This window comes from Apostichopus japonicus, chromosome 4 (assembly GCF_037975245.1).
Source record: "Apostichopus japonicus isolate 1M-3 chromosome 4, ASM3797524v1, whole genome shotgun sequence".
In the NCBI taxonomy this organism is placed as follows: Eukaryota; Metazoa; Echinodermata; class Holothuroidea; order Aspidochirotida; family Stichopodidae; genus Apostichopus; species Apostichopus japonicus.
The window spans coordinates 11754902-11770521 of NC_092564.1; the positions used below are offsets into that span (position 1 = coordinate 11754902).

The window sequence follows — 15620 nt, forward strand, 5'->3', positions numbered from 1 at the left end:
ATTGGTTATTGTGAAAGAAATGTTGATAGTTTCCATTCTCTCCTGCACAATAAGGAACATGAAAAAAATAGTAACCAAACAAAAAATAAGAAAAATTATAGATTTCTTGATCAAACTTTGAGTTGCATATAGATCTTATGAGAAACTTAATTCAAACAGTATTGCAAAATGTTTCAATCCACTATACTTGATTTCCATGTGATATTTAGCCTTTTCTTCATTAAAAACTGAAAATATTTTTCTAATGCAGAGGCAAGAAAGCGTATCAATGATGAATTCACAAAGAACAGGTCTGAGGAAGATCCTGAGAAGATCAAAGATGTAAGTAATGAAATAAGCAGATTGTTTAAAGTTGATGGAGATGGGATAAGAGCAAGATTGGCTTTTCTCATAATGGATTTCTGTTGTAAATTCCTTAATTTTTTTTCCGGTGCCTCATAATAAGTAAATCTGTTACTTTCTCAGAGGGTTGTAGTGCAAGTATAACAGCAGAATTCTCCTGTCTCAGATCAATATGCAAAGCGGGCATTGCTCCTGAAACGATTCGGTGGAGAAGCAGTGCTAACAATGTCACCAATTTTGGTGTGGTTGATGTAGACTGGAGTGCATATGTTGACTAGAGACAGGAGGTAAGAATCATTCTTCATAAGTTAAGTTTTGGGAGCATCACCGATAAGTCATGGGGTTTCTATTTAGTCCAAATCATTGGCGTTCTGGCATTCCGAGCCTCAGTAAGAATAATAATTTGCCAGAAATAACATGTCTTCAGAATCATATCTTATCCTTACATGATTTAATATATATATTTCTGTCTACTGTTACATCGTCATGGCAATGCAAGAAGCTTCTTAACCTTTGCAGTTCCACAGGTCGTTGTGTTTAGAATATTTGCAGTAACTATAAAGCATTTTCTCAGTTATCTTTTACTTGTGTTACGCCATACCTTGCCATATTCTGCATATTTCTAATGTACAATTACTTTATGATAGATCATATATTTCTGCAGCTATTTCCTTATTTGTTGTAAGCCTCAGTCAATTCTATTTTTGACAAGTGTGTCTTACTTCAAACAGAAAATGCAAAGACCTTTCTCTATCCAACTACTATGTACAAAGTTTATGTTATTCTTTATTCATATTTATACTAATACTGATTCAGTGAAGAGCGAAGAGCGTTCAGTATAAGAATAACATCAATTTGCCATGTAGAGATTGAGGCTGATTCTGATAGGAAACATGTGAAGCCCAAAAATATTAATTTTCAAATGTACCAAATGAGATCTTATCAAATTTATGGTCACCAGAATTTGTGTTTTCAATTGAATTTTCATCACAGATGTTGAAGGTTGCTGAAGATGTCAACAAGTTACTGCGAATGACAGTAGTACAGGGAGTTATGAAGGAAAATAACAGGATAGGTAGGTTCATATTTTTACTTTCATTCTTCCTTATTGTGTTGCTATGAATAGTATCAACATTCCATTCTCTTCCTCATACATTAATTTTTTTTTTTATTGTGTCAATCTTTTCAATTGTTCCTTGAGTAAATTAACTTTGTTTTATCATTTAACACCACTGAACTTTAACTAGTGCTAACTTTAGTTGATAAATATAACTTGTATTTGATTTCTGGTTGCAATGGTTTCTTTATTCCTGCAATTAATCACGATGAAATAGCCATTTGTTCCATCTAGCACAATGATGCCTTCGGTAGTGTAATCACTTGTACAATGTGTGGTCATCTGGGTCCAGTACTCTGTTCTGTCATTAGTATTCATTATAATCATTACAACTATTTGACTACCTGATTGCATGCCCCATCACTAACTCAAATAATTACCTGTTGTATGAGTCCAGATGGTTCTGATGCACATGTCAGAGGTCAAGCGATACATACAAACAGTTGTCTATATTGCCCATACAGTACTTTGTATGATAAAATGTACGGTAAATTGTTTGTTACATTGTACAGTACATTGTACAGTACGTTGTGCATTACATTATGCCGTGCATTGTATAGTACATTGTACGATACATTTGTAAAGTATGTTGTAAGGTGTACTATACAGTACATTGTACATTCCATTGTACAGTACGTTGTGTGTTACATTATGCCATGCATTGTATAGTGCAGTGCAAAGTACATCGGACTGTACATTGTACTGTACATTGTACTGTACGTTGTACTGTACATTGTACTGTACATTGTACTGTACATTGTACAGTACTGTACAATGTGCATTAAATTTATGCAGTGCATTGTATGGTACATTGTATAGAACTGTCCATTGTATTTTACATTTTACCATACACTGCAGAAGTTTACTCTTTATTGTGTCTTATTTTCAGTGATTTCCATGACTTGCTCTCCATATGCTCTCCATATATCAATCATATAAATGACTGTCAATTTTGTAATCCCATATTCTAAATTAGCTGGCATTCTGTCCGTATCACAACACCATAGATCTGGATGAAATCTCTTCTTTATCTCAGTAATGAATGATCATCAGCAGTTGGAATTTATGAAACATCTTCATTTTTTATAAAGAAATAATATAAGGGAAAGTGCAAAAATGATGGCAATTAAAAAAGTGAAAAGAATTGAAAGTTTTATCATGTCAAACGATCTGCCCTACCCTTATCGTAAACAGTAGCATTCAATTCATTCAAATCTGGGATTTTCACCCGTACATTAGCTCCCATACTTCAATAATGTGCTTTTAATGTGTACATGTACCAGTGAGTGTAGTAGTACAAATGTGATATGACTAGTGATTTAGAGCAATATGGTAATTCATTCTCTTTTAAATCACTTATCACCCTGTGGACCATTGTACATGTTTCTTTGTAATGTAAAAAATTTCTTCAAGAACTGAAGAATTCTTAACAGAAAATGAATGACAACACAGAGTAGACCTGTTTCACTGATGACTAAATTGTTACAAATTTATCAAGTCCATGTCATGTTTTCCATTTTGGTTGTTTTTTCTTACAGAATTGAAAGTCACTAAAGATACAGTTCTCCTTGATTCTCCTCCACTACCAAAGGATAAGAGATGAAACCAGTTTGACAAATTCCTTGATGCATTTAATATCATTCGTTGGTTTCACTTTCCTTGTTAAGTGATTTGTCAATTTCTGAAAGAGAGAAGGTTATCAACTGAGGACTTGCCTGTGTTGCAGCAACTCTTCGATGATGTCGAGCAGTTTTACAACAATATGGCTGTTAATACCTTAGAACAGTTACGGACATATCAGCCTTTAAAGATTGATTTGAAAAAGTGAAGTGATATGCTAATTGTTGAAATGTTATCTTTCAAATCAGTATCAATTAGATTGTTGTTATTCAAACCAAACTGTTCCGTCTTCCTTTAACTTCTTCTGTGTTAAAAGATCTAACTGTAGATATGGTGAAATCATGGTGCTTTGGTGAGAGTCTCTACCTGTGATGAGATGAAGAATTGAGTGGTTGTTCAGCAATAGCAGCAATAACAGCAAACACAAACTTCCCAGTCTCTAAATTCCTTTTTCAAAGAGTGCACATGGTGTTCACAGTGATTTTTAAACCAAGACAGCCAGGGCGCAACGACCACAATTTTATAGGAAGAGGGGTGGTGGCTAAAATATGTTCAAAAATCAAATCAATTCAGGTTTAATATAGGACAGCATTGACTGCTTGTCAACATATGCCACCATACTGAAATGAGTGTATGGAAGATATCTTTTGAAGACAGTTTTAATGGATGATCTGCACATTTGAAGCAAAATCTTAGATGACAAGACGCTGGCGGCCATGACGATGGATGGTTATTTTATCAAGCCGCCCCCTCCTCCACTCCCCCCCCCCATCTACCCCAGCCAAAATAACGTTTAACATTATAACATTATAACACCTTAGAAAAGGCGGCTATTACAGTAACATGGCATCATTTACCATCATACAACATAAAAGCATCTCCATTTTTGAGATGCCTGCTTAATTCAATCTCAATACAAGTAACGCCTGATGTCAATAGGACGGATTCAACATCAGTGTAATTTTCCCGCGGGGTTTCCAACTTTCACAGAATGTGTGGCGTTAAACGGATACTCTACAATAGTGATATGGATGACGACACTGATGATGCTGACGATAATTATCATATTTATGTAACATTATTTTATGCCAAAAACTTTTACTATAGTACATACTAGCAGCTGCGACCGTTGTATCCACTGACTGCTTTGAAAGGCCCAAGCCCCTTCTCTTTGATGCCACGTCACATATGTATACTGAATAATCCCCCCGTTGATTCTTTATATTTTGTCTTTGTAGGTTGAACAAATCTATACAGGCAGTAATTATTCTCTTAAAATATTTGGTTAAAGACGTTTATTGAGAAAACCGAAAGGATAACTTTCATTTTTACTGTTAGTTGAAAGTCCCCTTCTCAATAACACCACGTGGTAGTTTGAATGTAAAATTTATAAGGTATAAAATTCTTTCCTTTCTCCAGAAAGTGGATTTTAGTAGTTGGTCTGTGATATCATCAATTAGGCATGTGTTACTCAAGGCGTTGAATGTTTGTAATGTTATGCTATTGATGATATGACATCTGATATACATTGGAATGTTCTGCTTGGTTGCTATTGGTCTCTTCATAGAATTTTATCACTATGCAACTTTTCGTGAGGAATATTGTTTTTCCTTAGTGGATAATTGATCTGTATATACTGCGGTTGCCAGAAACGTTCATAAAATTTCACCAATCTTAAAAAATGAACAATTAATTGTATTAAGATAATAAATTAAAAAAGGCAACAAAAAAAAAGGGTTCCGAACATTTTGTCGAACAGTTAACTTCTACCACCGAAATTTCTAGTCAAGTCACGTACACACTTTCCCTTTCATTATTATGGGGCAAACCGGGATGCGGGATTTTTTTTCCCAGGATGGTTGTGGGTAATTAACATAAAGTAGGCGTGTTCAATGCATTCCTGTACAGTGTATACAAACCAGACAGGGTTTGGAGCAGGCATGGTTTGATCGCATTTAAGTATAGTATCACGTAGATGATGTGGTCTGCCGTACGTGTGTCTTGTACAGGTAGGGATATCCATGGCACAAGCTTGAGAGGACCAAACTCCCTGGCCTTGGCCCTGCGTGGGTGTATTGATTCTGTGCACAAGTCCGTAATACGTAGATGATATGGTCTGCCGTACGTGTGTCTTGTAGGGGTCACGAAATTTGGTATCACCTATAGACTACAGTATTACTACTGGCCTATTACTAGTTTGTAACTTTTACGAGGGTGAGTAAGTGAGCGAACTAGGACTAGGAACTAACAAAAACCGATGCCCATATCCAGTCGACGTACGTGTGATTCGCACTAGCCTTATAATACGTCATAAAGGCTAGGCTAGTACAGTGCATGCGCGCGATATCCAAGTTGTTGTGTGATGGTACGGTATTTGTAACAATAGCAGTATAGTACAGTGCATATGGTCATACCAAACTTTCCTAAAGTAGGCCTACTGCACATTAGCACTGATTGAGACACGCCTCCTTTATGTTAATTACCCACAACCATCCTGGGAAAAAAAATCACGCAACCGGGATTCCTCCCTTGACGTTATCAAGTTATTATTCTTCAACTTTCGTTTCGGACAGGCGCCGCTGATCTTCGTTGATGTAACCAAGGTCGAACGGGTGAATCGCGTTGTTATTCCAACTAATAACTGCTGTTATTTCAAGACCAAAGTGATTACTCGTGCGTACAATCGGATAAAGCAAATTAACCAACGACAACAGAAATTTGGATTAAAGAGATCCTACTTCAAAAGACGGTTATTCAATTTTATAATTAAAACAATGGTCAAGTCTGCAGTAAATTAATCACGGCAGAACGTCACTGGGATCCCCCAACAAAATCCTGGCAGTTCGAATCAATTTACCGGAAAGTGATTTATATTTTTATGTATCAGTGGGAGTAGTGATAATTAAAAAGCATTCCTGGTTTTGATATTACTGAATAATTTATTTTCACTGAAGGGTTTCACATGCCCTCATATTGCTTTGTTTTTCATTGCGACGAATCGATTCTATTTGAACTCTAAGCTTCAAATATAATGATATTATATTACGGAAATACGAATATCTGCAGTAAGTACAGGTACCGAATGGAACGTAAATTAAGGTGTCGTCAAAATGTTAAGATCTTTCAGTATATGTTAGTACAAGGGCGTAGGAACCGGGGGCTGTGGGGCGCCAGCCCCCCCCCCTGTGAAAAATATGGGGGCGGTAGTATCATTCCGCCCCCCCCCCCCCGCTTCGCAAGTCAGAAAACCCCTTTTTCATTTCCAAATGAGAAAAAAAATCTCATTTGGAGCACCAAATTGCATATAAGGCCAGGTGAAAATGCAAAATTATTTACAAAATGGAGTGGGTGTTGAAGTGTGCTATATTGCACCAATTTGCATCTGAGGCCACCTGGAAATGCAAAAAAGTTCCAAAGGGGAGGGGGTGACCCCTCCCCAGGCCGGCCATCAGTCTTCAGCCCCCCCCCCCCACTCAAAAGTGCCTTCCTACGCCACTGTGTTAGTAGCAATCTCAACGAGAGGATTACTTTTTCAGATAATATGTTTAAAAATTGCTAAAAGTCTGAGAAGAGAGGAATTAAACATTGCCAGCTGCCGAATGACTAAATGATCGAGTGCCATCAATTCAACATTTCGTAACGAAACGATAAATTATGTTCACGTAAGAAAATCATCCTTTTTAGCAAAATGATAATTGATCGCTTACTTAAATGTCATTATTTCAACATTTTGTAGCAAAGAATTATGCAAACAGTCCGAGAAAATCTTAACATTTTGACGGCACCGTAACGTTTCCATAGCAACAAGATACATCCTTCAAACAGCAACAATTCTCAAGAAAAGTTCAGATTAGTCAATTTCAGATTTCTAAAACATTAATATTAGTGAATTTTGAACGGGTCAAAATACATGAGAAACATTCGTTGTCATAATTCGTTTGTTTCATTAAACAATTTGTGTTAGAGCAATGAACATGCATGATCACTGAAAGAATAAAACTATTATAGATTAGAAAGTGTATTAAAAGTTTTGAAACTAAATAAATCATTATCTAAATTGTACTGTAACGTATATTTAAGACAACTATTATTACTATTAATTACTATTTTTGCTCCATACGAGTTCCAACATTTATCCATTATAACGCAGACTGTTTGGTATATAGAGTGATGCTTGACGTGAAAAAAAACTCGTAAAAGACAAAGCGGTCTTGTATGACCAATTCGCCAATGCATACTTATACATTTTCCGAAAAGATACTATCTTTGAAGATCTAAATAAGTAGTAAACTATTTTCATTAACAAAAATGTAAAAAACTAAACATAAGATAAATGATGGCATAAAATTTCAATGGTTTCATAAAAGATTCTTTGGCCAGAGTGATATAGGACCTAAAGGAAAAATACATTTTGCGGATTGAAAACGAAATTATAAAGAAATGAAATTGAAATAACAATTAAATTTAAAGGTAATTTATTTATTGCTCCTTTTTTATTGGGGTGGGGGGGGGGTGAGGATTTGATTGGAGACAACGAAAGCGAAGGCATGCAGGGTAGGGTGCAGGACAAAATATGACTTTTGGGCAAAGAATGATGAGGAACAATACCCATTTTCAAGTGTTGCTACGAACGTACTTGCTAAATATGAATGTATCTACTTGTATTCTATTAATAGCTTTACAAGTATAATTTAGAACTATTTCAACTATCAGCACATTCCACTGCACCTAAAAATGCTCAAATTGCAGTATGAACTAAATTTCACCCTGCTGGGACAGGATCCGAAAGAAACCGTCATAACTAATGGGGATTGTGTGTGTGTGTGTGTGTTTGTATATGTGTATGTGAGTTTTGTTTTGTACTGTTTTTGTTTCGTTTTTGCGACGAAACGATTCTGCTTGAACTCTAAGCTTTAAATATAGTGATATCGGTATAAGGTAATAAGAGTAGCTGCAAAAAGTACCGAATGGAACGTGAAGTAAGGTGTCATAAAAATGTTAAGATCTTTTAGTAAGTTACAGTAGCAATCTCAACGAAGAAAATTATTTTTCAGATACAATGTTTATCAAATTGGTAAAAGTCTAAGTAAGCAAGGATTTAAACATTGTCAGCTGCAAAATGCCTGTCAGATTATAATTATTAGTATTATTATTGTTTTGAAAAGTTTCACAAGTTTGATTAATGGAATGTATTGTTAGACTCTTTCACATCCTCTTTGACAAATGATCCGCTCTTCAGACAAATGATCCGCTCTTCAGACAAATGATCCGCTCTTCAGACAAATGATCCGGTCTTCAGTATAACAAACGACAACTGATCTCCCGAAGAAAGAAAAATGAGGTGAAACAATGACCACAATGACGTCACCCTTTGATGATCTTGTTTTCCATCGTTCCAAGTTTATTTTTTATTTTTATATTTGTTATGGTTCTTCTATAACGTTCTCTGACCTGCGACTGGACCAGTAAATAGGCCTACTACGGTTTTGATAAGGCCTGCTCTCTGCATTGTTTGAAACGTGTTCAAAAGACTTCATAAACCTCCATCTTATTTTTGTGGTCGCTTTCTTTCTGATCTGGTTTAACATCAGGGGTCTCGTACACTGCTTCCGCGTTTGACTGATTTTCATTCACCATTTTGTTCTGTTTGTCTGCCTCGGTGGAGTTCATATTTTGGTTGTACGTTTGATTCATTGCCATTGCAGTATACTCATTCGGAGTGCTGGACTGTAAAAGGTATCATGGCATGAAAAAGGTTATCAATGGGTGAAATACCGTGTACAGACGCCTCAAACATATCCAATAAGGTCGCAACACTGATGCAATGATCTAAATATAAATGTATTTACTAATATGTTATAGCCAACACATTGGACAGGCGGATTTCCCGTTCACTTAGGCCTAAATTATATGATGGATTAAGACCTATAAACCAAATTATCTGAAATGAAAAACTAACGATAAAGAGAACAAATACGGGCACTAAATGAGGGGTTCAACATATACATGTTTCCACTGTCTCACTGTCAAAAAGTCGCATTTTTTCTGGGTTATTATATAGTAAAAGGTCATACCTGTTATTATGCAGAACTTAGCCAAAGGTAATGTTTGCCACGAACATGCACAAATTTGGAACCCTAATGGATGCAGAATGAAGTGTTCTGAGCTTCTGTGAACCACAGTTACTTACCCGAATGAGTTCTTTGTTAAACTTGAAGTACAAAAATATGACAGCAGCCACTATGACGATTATGATGACAAATATGAATATGAACAGGTACGTCAGTAACGGACTTCTGTGACTTGCAGAGTTCTCTGTAAATGGTAAAATATTCATATACATGCAATATTACATATATAGAGACGTTAATATATAGGTGTTGATTGAAACTTAAAACAAATAATTCTACATTATATAGACGGAGGATATACTGGTCGAGAAGTAACAATATAGTGGATTACGTATTTATCAAATATCGTATATAAGTGCATGGGCTAATGTCTCAGTTGCTTCTCTAAAAAAACTTGTTTGTGTTTGAAACATATACGGTACCTTCAAACATCCAACTATAGGTAGATCTATTCTCCACTTCTGACTCAGCTAAAAGTATTTCAAAGACCTTCGCTTCATCCCTTTGCATTATATTTCACCTATGCAGCCGTTATCATTTTAGGCTAGCCAGTTCATTTTGTCAGGTTCGATGGTATCGTGTAATCTGATACCCTAGACATGATGGGTCGTTGGGTCAGAAGTCTACGGTAATCAAGAAAGCTGCATGGGGAGGGGGGAGGGTGTTCTCTTCACTTATCACTTATTTTATACATCGTTGTATGTAGTACGCCTGTCTTAACGGTAAGTGAATCCTGGGGTTAACCTCCCACCCGTCAATATTTGACTTCATAAATGCTATTTAACAGTTAAATAGGGACTGTCAGAAACAAGACGCACAGCTTGAACTTGTAAGGACAACAAAGTGGAGAAGAGACAGTTGTTAGACAAAATAAACACTTTGTCGCTAAATCCTATTCAATTTCTTTTCTTCACCTGAACCACAATCATCTCCGGTGAAGCCATCATAGCAAATGCATACATATCGGCCATTTTTCTGATGAGTACATGCTCCGTTAGACGAACAAGGGTTGTCCTCACATGGATCAAATTCTGGAAAACACAGATACAAATAAAGGAACAAATGGAGGTTACGTCGAAAGGTCCCTAACAATAGTTCAAAACACAACACAACCATAATGTTAACCGGGCATGAGACAACATTCGAACGCCCTTATATGCCATTGTCCTCGACACTATATGACGGTGATTCCCAATAGGATCTTCACTACTATAACGTTTTATTTTAAAATATGATATAGGCAATATATTTATTCCAAACTCCTTTGACAATAAGTATAATCTTACCACCAATGCAGGATACCACAGAATATGTATCTGGGTCATACAAACTTGAAGCCTCTTCCAAGTCTTCCCCGGATCCGAAAATCTCGTCTGTCACAGTTTTTTCGGAAGTCGATAGCACGAATCCTTCAGATCCTAAACCAAGTCGATGACAAATCTCTGTGGCTATTTCATGATTCAATAAATCTTTATCTCTAAGTTGTTTCCATTTGTACTCCTCTCTTGAAAAGAGTTCGACGACACCCTCTCTACCGGATCCTTTTAATCGCATTTCTGTAACGACAAGGAAATATAATAAGCCTTAGAGAGGGGGGATGTGGGGAGGGGGATTTGAGCGTCTTACGTTTAAAGTTTGTCACAATTAACTTTGTGAATAATTGTTTCAGGATGACTCAGCATATACACAACCAGCTCGACCAATACAAATATCTCCTCCTTCAACCTCTATGATATTTGCAGAAACATGACCCCGTGTTACAGGCACGTATATTTGGAGGTGTGACAACAGGAGGGCGCAATACGTCGAGAGGTTGACGCTCCTGTAAAGATTTTTTTCAGAAGTTTTTTCAGCACTTTCTAGCATTCCGTGGTTGGATGCAAGACTAGTATAAGCATATATATATATATATATATATATATATATATATATATATATATATATATATATATATATATATATATATATATATATATATATATATATATATATATATATATATATATATATAAATGAAAATCGCAATGAGTTGGAAAATCAAGAACAGTGAAAAAAACTCTCAGCCTCCACCGGGACTCGGACCACGGGCCTTCCGCTCTGTACGCGGACACCCCAACCACCAGGTCACGGACGCCGATTGCACGTCCAGAGGCCCGAAATCGGCAAGGAAGGCCGCAACTCCACTGCAGGCGCTACGTCACCTGTATCGAACAGTACTAGTTCTGTTTTTGGTGACATATTTTGCCTTACTCTAGAGATCAAACATGATGCCAACCAACTCGAAATCATTTGTTATTCCTAAAGCCGGATCTCGAAAGAGATACTTTGAACAGACTACATATATATACATTTTCATCTATCTTTCGTTTACTTACCGGGATTACATAAGGTGCGAATTATCGGCGAATCTTCATCACAATCACCTCGATCATGTTTATCATCACAGTCTTCTAATCTCTCTTCTGATCCTCTGCAAATCTTTGTCACCCTGATAGGAGAGGGATTTTTTACGTACCTTTCTCCCTTAACGGGTATGCCAAATAAACCTAAATTCAACTGGCGACAGACTACTGTAGAGTCCTGAATCGTCCAATCTTCATCGCAAATTGGTCTCCAGACATTGTCAGAAGATATCTCTACCCTCCCTGAAGTATCGGTGTCACCATCTCTGAGACGAACATCTGTAAAATAACCTAAATAAATTAAACAAATCTTTCACGGAATTACGGGTGAAAAAAAAGGTTTGTTGGAGAAGGGGTGTTTTGTTTTGTGTATTATTAATAAAGTAAAAAAAAAGTTGGCGGCAACATTTCCGAGTACTTATGTGTTCTTATGCATCTTTACAACAGCGATTGATGTATTCGAACGAAGAATAATGCTAGCCCCTCCCCCTATTCCCCTCCATAATCCACCGCTTAATTGCCCTACCCCATCCCCTTAACTGCCCTCCCTATCACTGCCCCGTCCTGCCTACCCCTCCCGCTTCCCTTTAAGGCGTCGCATTCGACTAAATCCCTGATCACGTTACTCGTGCAAACAACATTTTGTATGATATATGTACGTCATTTAAAAGGAAATTCAAGGTTTGAATTCAAATTCTAAGCGCTTCCGGGTAACATCGTTTGTTTCTTGCCTTGTTTTTGTAGGCTTTTCTACCGAATTTACCGCAAATTTTCTACTCCGAAACTGGAATGACGTCACAACTAAGTTGGAACCTTATCTTATTTAATCCTACCTTAAAACAGTAAAGTCAAAAATTGAAAAAAAATATCAATAATAAAGTTCACTCATGGTATAAACTGAGACTGTTTCTCTTTTCAAATGTGGAAATTGCACACATATTTTACACGGACGCTTAGATTTGTTCCTCTCTCAGCGGCTAAAAAGAAATTTCCACCTAGCCTATCCTTGTTTAAGTTTATTAGATCTATGCTTCATAAAATGTCCTTGTTAGACCACTGGTAACTGACGAAATTACTCACCGGCTTACATGAGCATAAAGGTTCACCTAAGAACAGTGCTCCCGCATGTCTTTTGTTAGATACTTGAAAACTTATACCAATGCAAAGGTTAAATATGAGAAATAAAGCATCCTTTATTCACATTAGAAAATGATAAAATATTTTTCTCAAGTGTGCACCACCCCCCCCCCCCCCCATATAGGTCACACTTACAAACATACACACATACAAATAAAGATAAATGGTCGAATCATTACCACGTAGTGTTATAAATATCAATCAGTTAAGTAACTGTATTACCCCCCCCCCTACCCCTCGCCAGCCAACATCCACCACCTTTACAAACTCATTTCGGCCAGTCTTAACTAAACTGTTTTCATATACTGCCTAAGCTCTTCAAACAAGTCGCAGGATGTTATTTTACTAAAGATTTTAATAATTATTATAAAAAATAATTTGACGGACATGTGAAACAACCATATTTCTTTCCAAAAAAGTCCATATCACTGATGAAATGTATTATTTAGGGAAGGTTATTAGTTCCATGTAATTCTGTTCACATTATTGTTGAAATTTGTTTGTGATTGTATATATAAACTTGATAACGCGAATTTATAGAAATAAAATAAATAGGGGGAAATGGGACAGACAGAATGGGGAAGGGGAGGGGGGGGCAAGAAACTGTTTTATCTTGAGTGTAAGTGGTTTCTCATCTTTTGTAGGTGTGGCAAATCATGACCCTTCACTATTCACTGTCACAAGAGCAACAAAATCAAGGTGGCAGATCTAGTGAGTAAGGGAGGTAACCTCACTATCAAGGGCGTAGGAACCGGGGGGGCTGGGGGGCGCCAGCCCCCAGTGAAAAATGTGGAGGGGCGGAAGTATCATTCCGCCCCCCCCCCCCCGGTTCGCAAGTCAGAAAACCCCTTTTTCATTTCCAAATGAGAAAAAAATCTCATTTGGAGCACCAAATTGCATCTAAGGCCAGGTGAAAATACAAAATTAAGTTTACAAAATGGAGTGGGTGTTGAAGTGTGCTATATTGCACCAAATTGCATCTGAGGCCACCTGGAAATGCAAAAAATTCCAAAGGGGAGGGGGAAACCCCCTCCCCTTAGACCCCTCCCCCAGGCCGGCCATCAGTCTTCAGCCCCCCCCCCCACTCAAAAGTACCTTCCTACGCCACTGCTCACTATAACCACCAGCTAATAAAAAACTCACCAAAATTCCCGGTAGAGACATTGTTTTCATCCGGACGAATTAGCAGAATTTTAGTCATATACTAAGGGGATGATACATCTCAAGGTATACAGGTATAGGAATGGAATGAACGTCTATCCGGTCTATGCCAGTGTGTGTGTAAAATGTGTGGCTAATTTAAAATGAAACTTTTGTACACAGATAATGGAAATTGGAAAGAAATGTCATTCTAGATCACTGATTGGGGAATTTCCTGATGGATCAAGAAGATATCAAAGAGGATAGTCTTAAATACTTCCACATACTTTTGTCGTGATTTTTAATTCTTGATACCATCTGACCCCAAACTAAATTAACAGTGCAATTCAGATAATGGAAATTGGAAGGAAAGGCCTTTCTGGATCACTGATTTGTGAATTTCTTGACGGATCGGAAATATAGCAATGCGGACAGCCTTTAATAATATGTTCTACATACTTATGTGTTGAATTTTAATTCTTATCACTATCTGATCCCAAAATGTATGAATATATTAATGGAAGAAAACTGGAAAAAATACATTGATAATTTCTGATAATCAAAAATATATAATAAGAGTAATGCCCTTCAGGAGCTTGATGATACTCACATATCCAATGTTCTTGAGAATTTCTGATTCTAGGCCTACTTTGTAAGTGATTAATATACTAATATCACAAGTACCGTAGGGACGGCGAAGTTTTCAGAAGACATTAAAATCAATTATATTTCACTTTAGGGAAGGGATGTGGGTCGGGGGTGGGAGGTGTTGGTGTCTAGTAGTTAGATCAATTGATATCTGCTTTACTTTGGGTAACACTCGCAAAGTTCTCGTAAAATTGCCTAACAGTCGCTACCAAATGCAAACAGCTGCATTAAAATGTATAGCTATTTCTATAATGAGAAGTTGTTATTATTTCTTTTATTAAATGCATGTACGACGCGAATTATATTAGTAAAAATATCGAAACAAATTGTCCGTACTTACTGTTCTCATCTGCCAGTACGTAGCTGGCATGATAGAAGCAAATACTTGCAAAAATTACAATATTTATGTCCATTTTTGGTGTCAACTTGTAATGTCGCAAGAGCATCACTTGTGGTATTCCGCCGCTAGCTAACTTGACTCCCCCGACGTTACATGCAGATGTATAATATACATATGTATGACACTGCCTGTAGGTTAGGTTGCACCGGAAACCAGATATTGACACACTGCTCACCCTGTCTTAAATCATGGCATACTCTACTTCCTTCCGTGTATTAAACAAGTTCTTTTTTGCCATCACTGGTGTCTTGATCCAAGATTCCATAATACTTGACAAACTCAGAAATAACACGTTTCACTTCTATATGGAATTCGTTCAAGATCCGGTGGAGTACAGTGTAACAATAACAACTGAGTGGTACATAGAAACTGCACGAAAATACATCGATGTACCTTGTAAGTAACACGAGCATGCAACGATACATTAATGTTCCTATACATCATGACCATGGTCATCGTAATCGTCATTGTCGTCGTCATCATCGTCATATACTTTTAGGGTTGAGTGGAACGATATTGACATCATACTCTGTTGAGACCTCTTTCCTCTCGGGATCTCCCCCCCCCTCCCACCCGCCCTAACACGCTAGCATCCTGTAACCAGGGAGTTATTATGGAATAACATCTACCTGGTTACATTTTTGGAAACCTCTACTTGACGTGTCGGCTCCCTAACCTGTGAA

At 37.1% G+C, this 15620-nt stretch overlaps 2 protein-coding genes across 5 annotated transcripts in view; one reads left to right on the forward strand and one right to left on the reverse strand.

The window, feature by feature from the left end:
• LOC139966453 (complex III assembly factor LYRM7-like) overlaps positions 1 to 3358 on the forward strand; it is a 71619-nt gene extending 68261 nt beyond the window's left edge. For all 3 annotated transcript variants that reach the window (XM_071969465.1, XM_071969466.1, XM_071969467.1), the window contains 3 exons: positions 251 to 321; positions 1336 to 1417; positions 2998 to 3358. In XM_071969465.1, the coding sequence (XP_071825566.1) occupies positions 251 to 321; positions 1336 to 1417; positions 2998 to 3062 (218 nt within the window). In that variant the 3' untranslated portion in view covers positions 3063 to 3358. The remainder of the gene's footprint in view (positions 1 to 250; positions 322 to 1335; positions 1418 to 2997) is intronic.
• A 2640-nt stretch (positions 3359 to 5998) lies between these two features.
• Positions 5999 to 15490, reverse strand: LOC139966450 (scavenger receptor cysteine-rich domain superfamily protein-like). 2 transcript variants are annotated; one of them, XM_071969457.1, is made up of 6 exons: positions 14878 to 15490; positions 11586 to 11903; positions 10497 to 10766; positions 10125 to 10241; positions 9270 to 9394; positions 5999 to 8806 (listed from the first exon to the last, which is right to left on the reverse strand). In XM_071969457.1, the coding sequence occupies exons 1-6, from the start codon at positions 14981 to 14983 to the stop codon at positions 8603 to 8605; spliced, it is 1140 nt and encodes a 379-aa protein (XP_071825558.1). In that variant the 5' UTR covers positions 14984 to 15490; the 3' UTR covers positions 5999 to 8602. The 2 variants fall into 2 exon arrangements, with proteins under 2 accessions (XP_071825558.1, XP_071825560.1); XM_071969459.1 differs by having other exon boundaries at positions 11586 to 11891; positions 14878 to 15488.
• Positions 15491 to 15620: the final 130 nt, after the last annotated feature.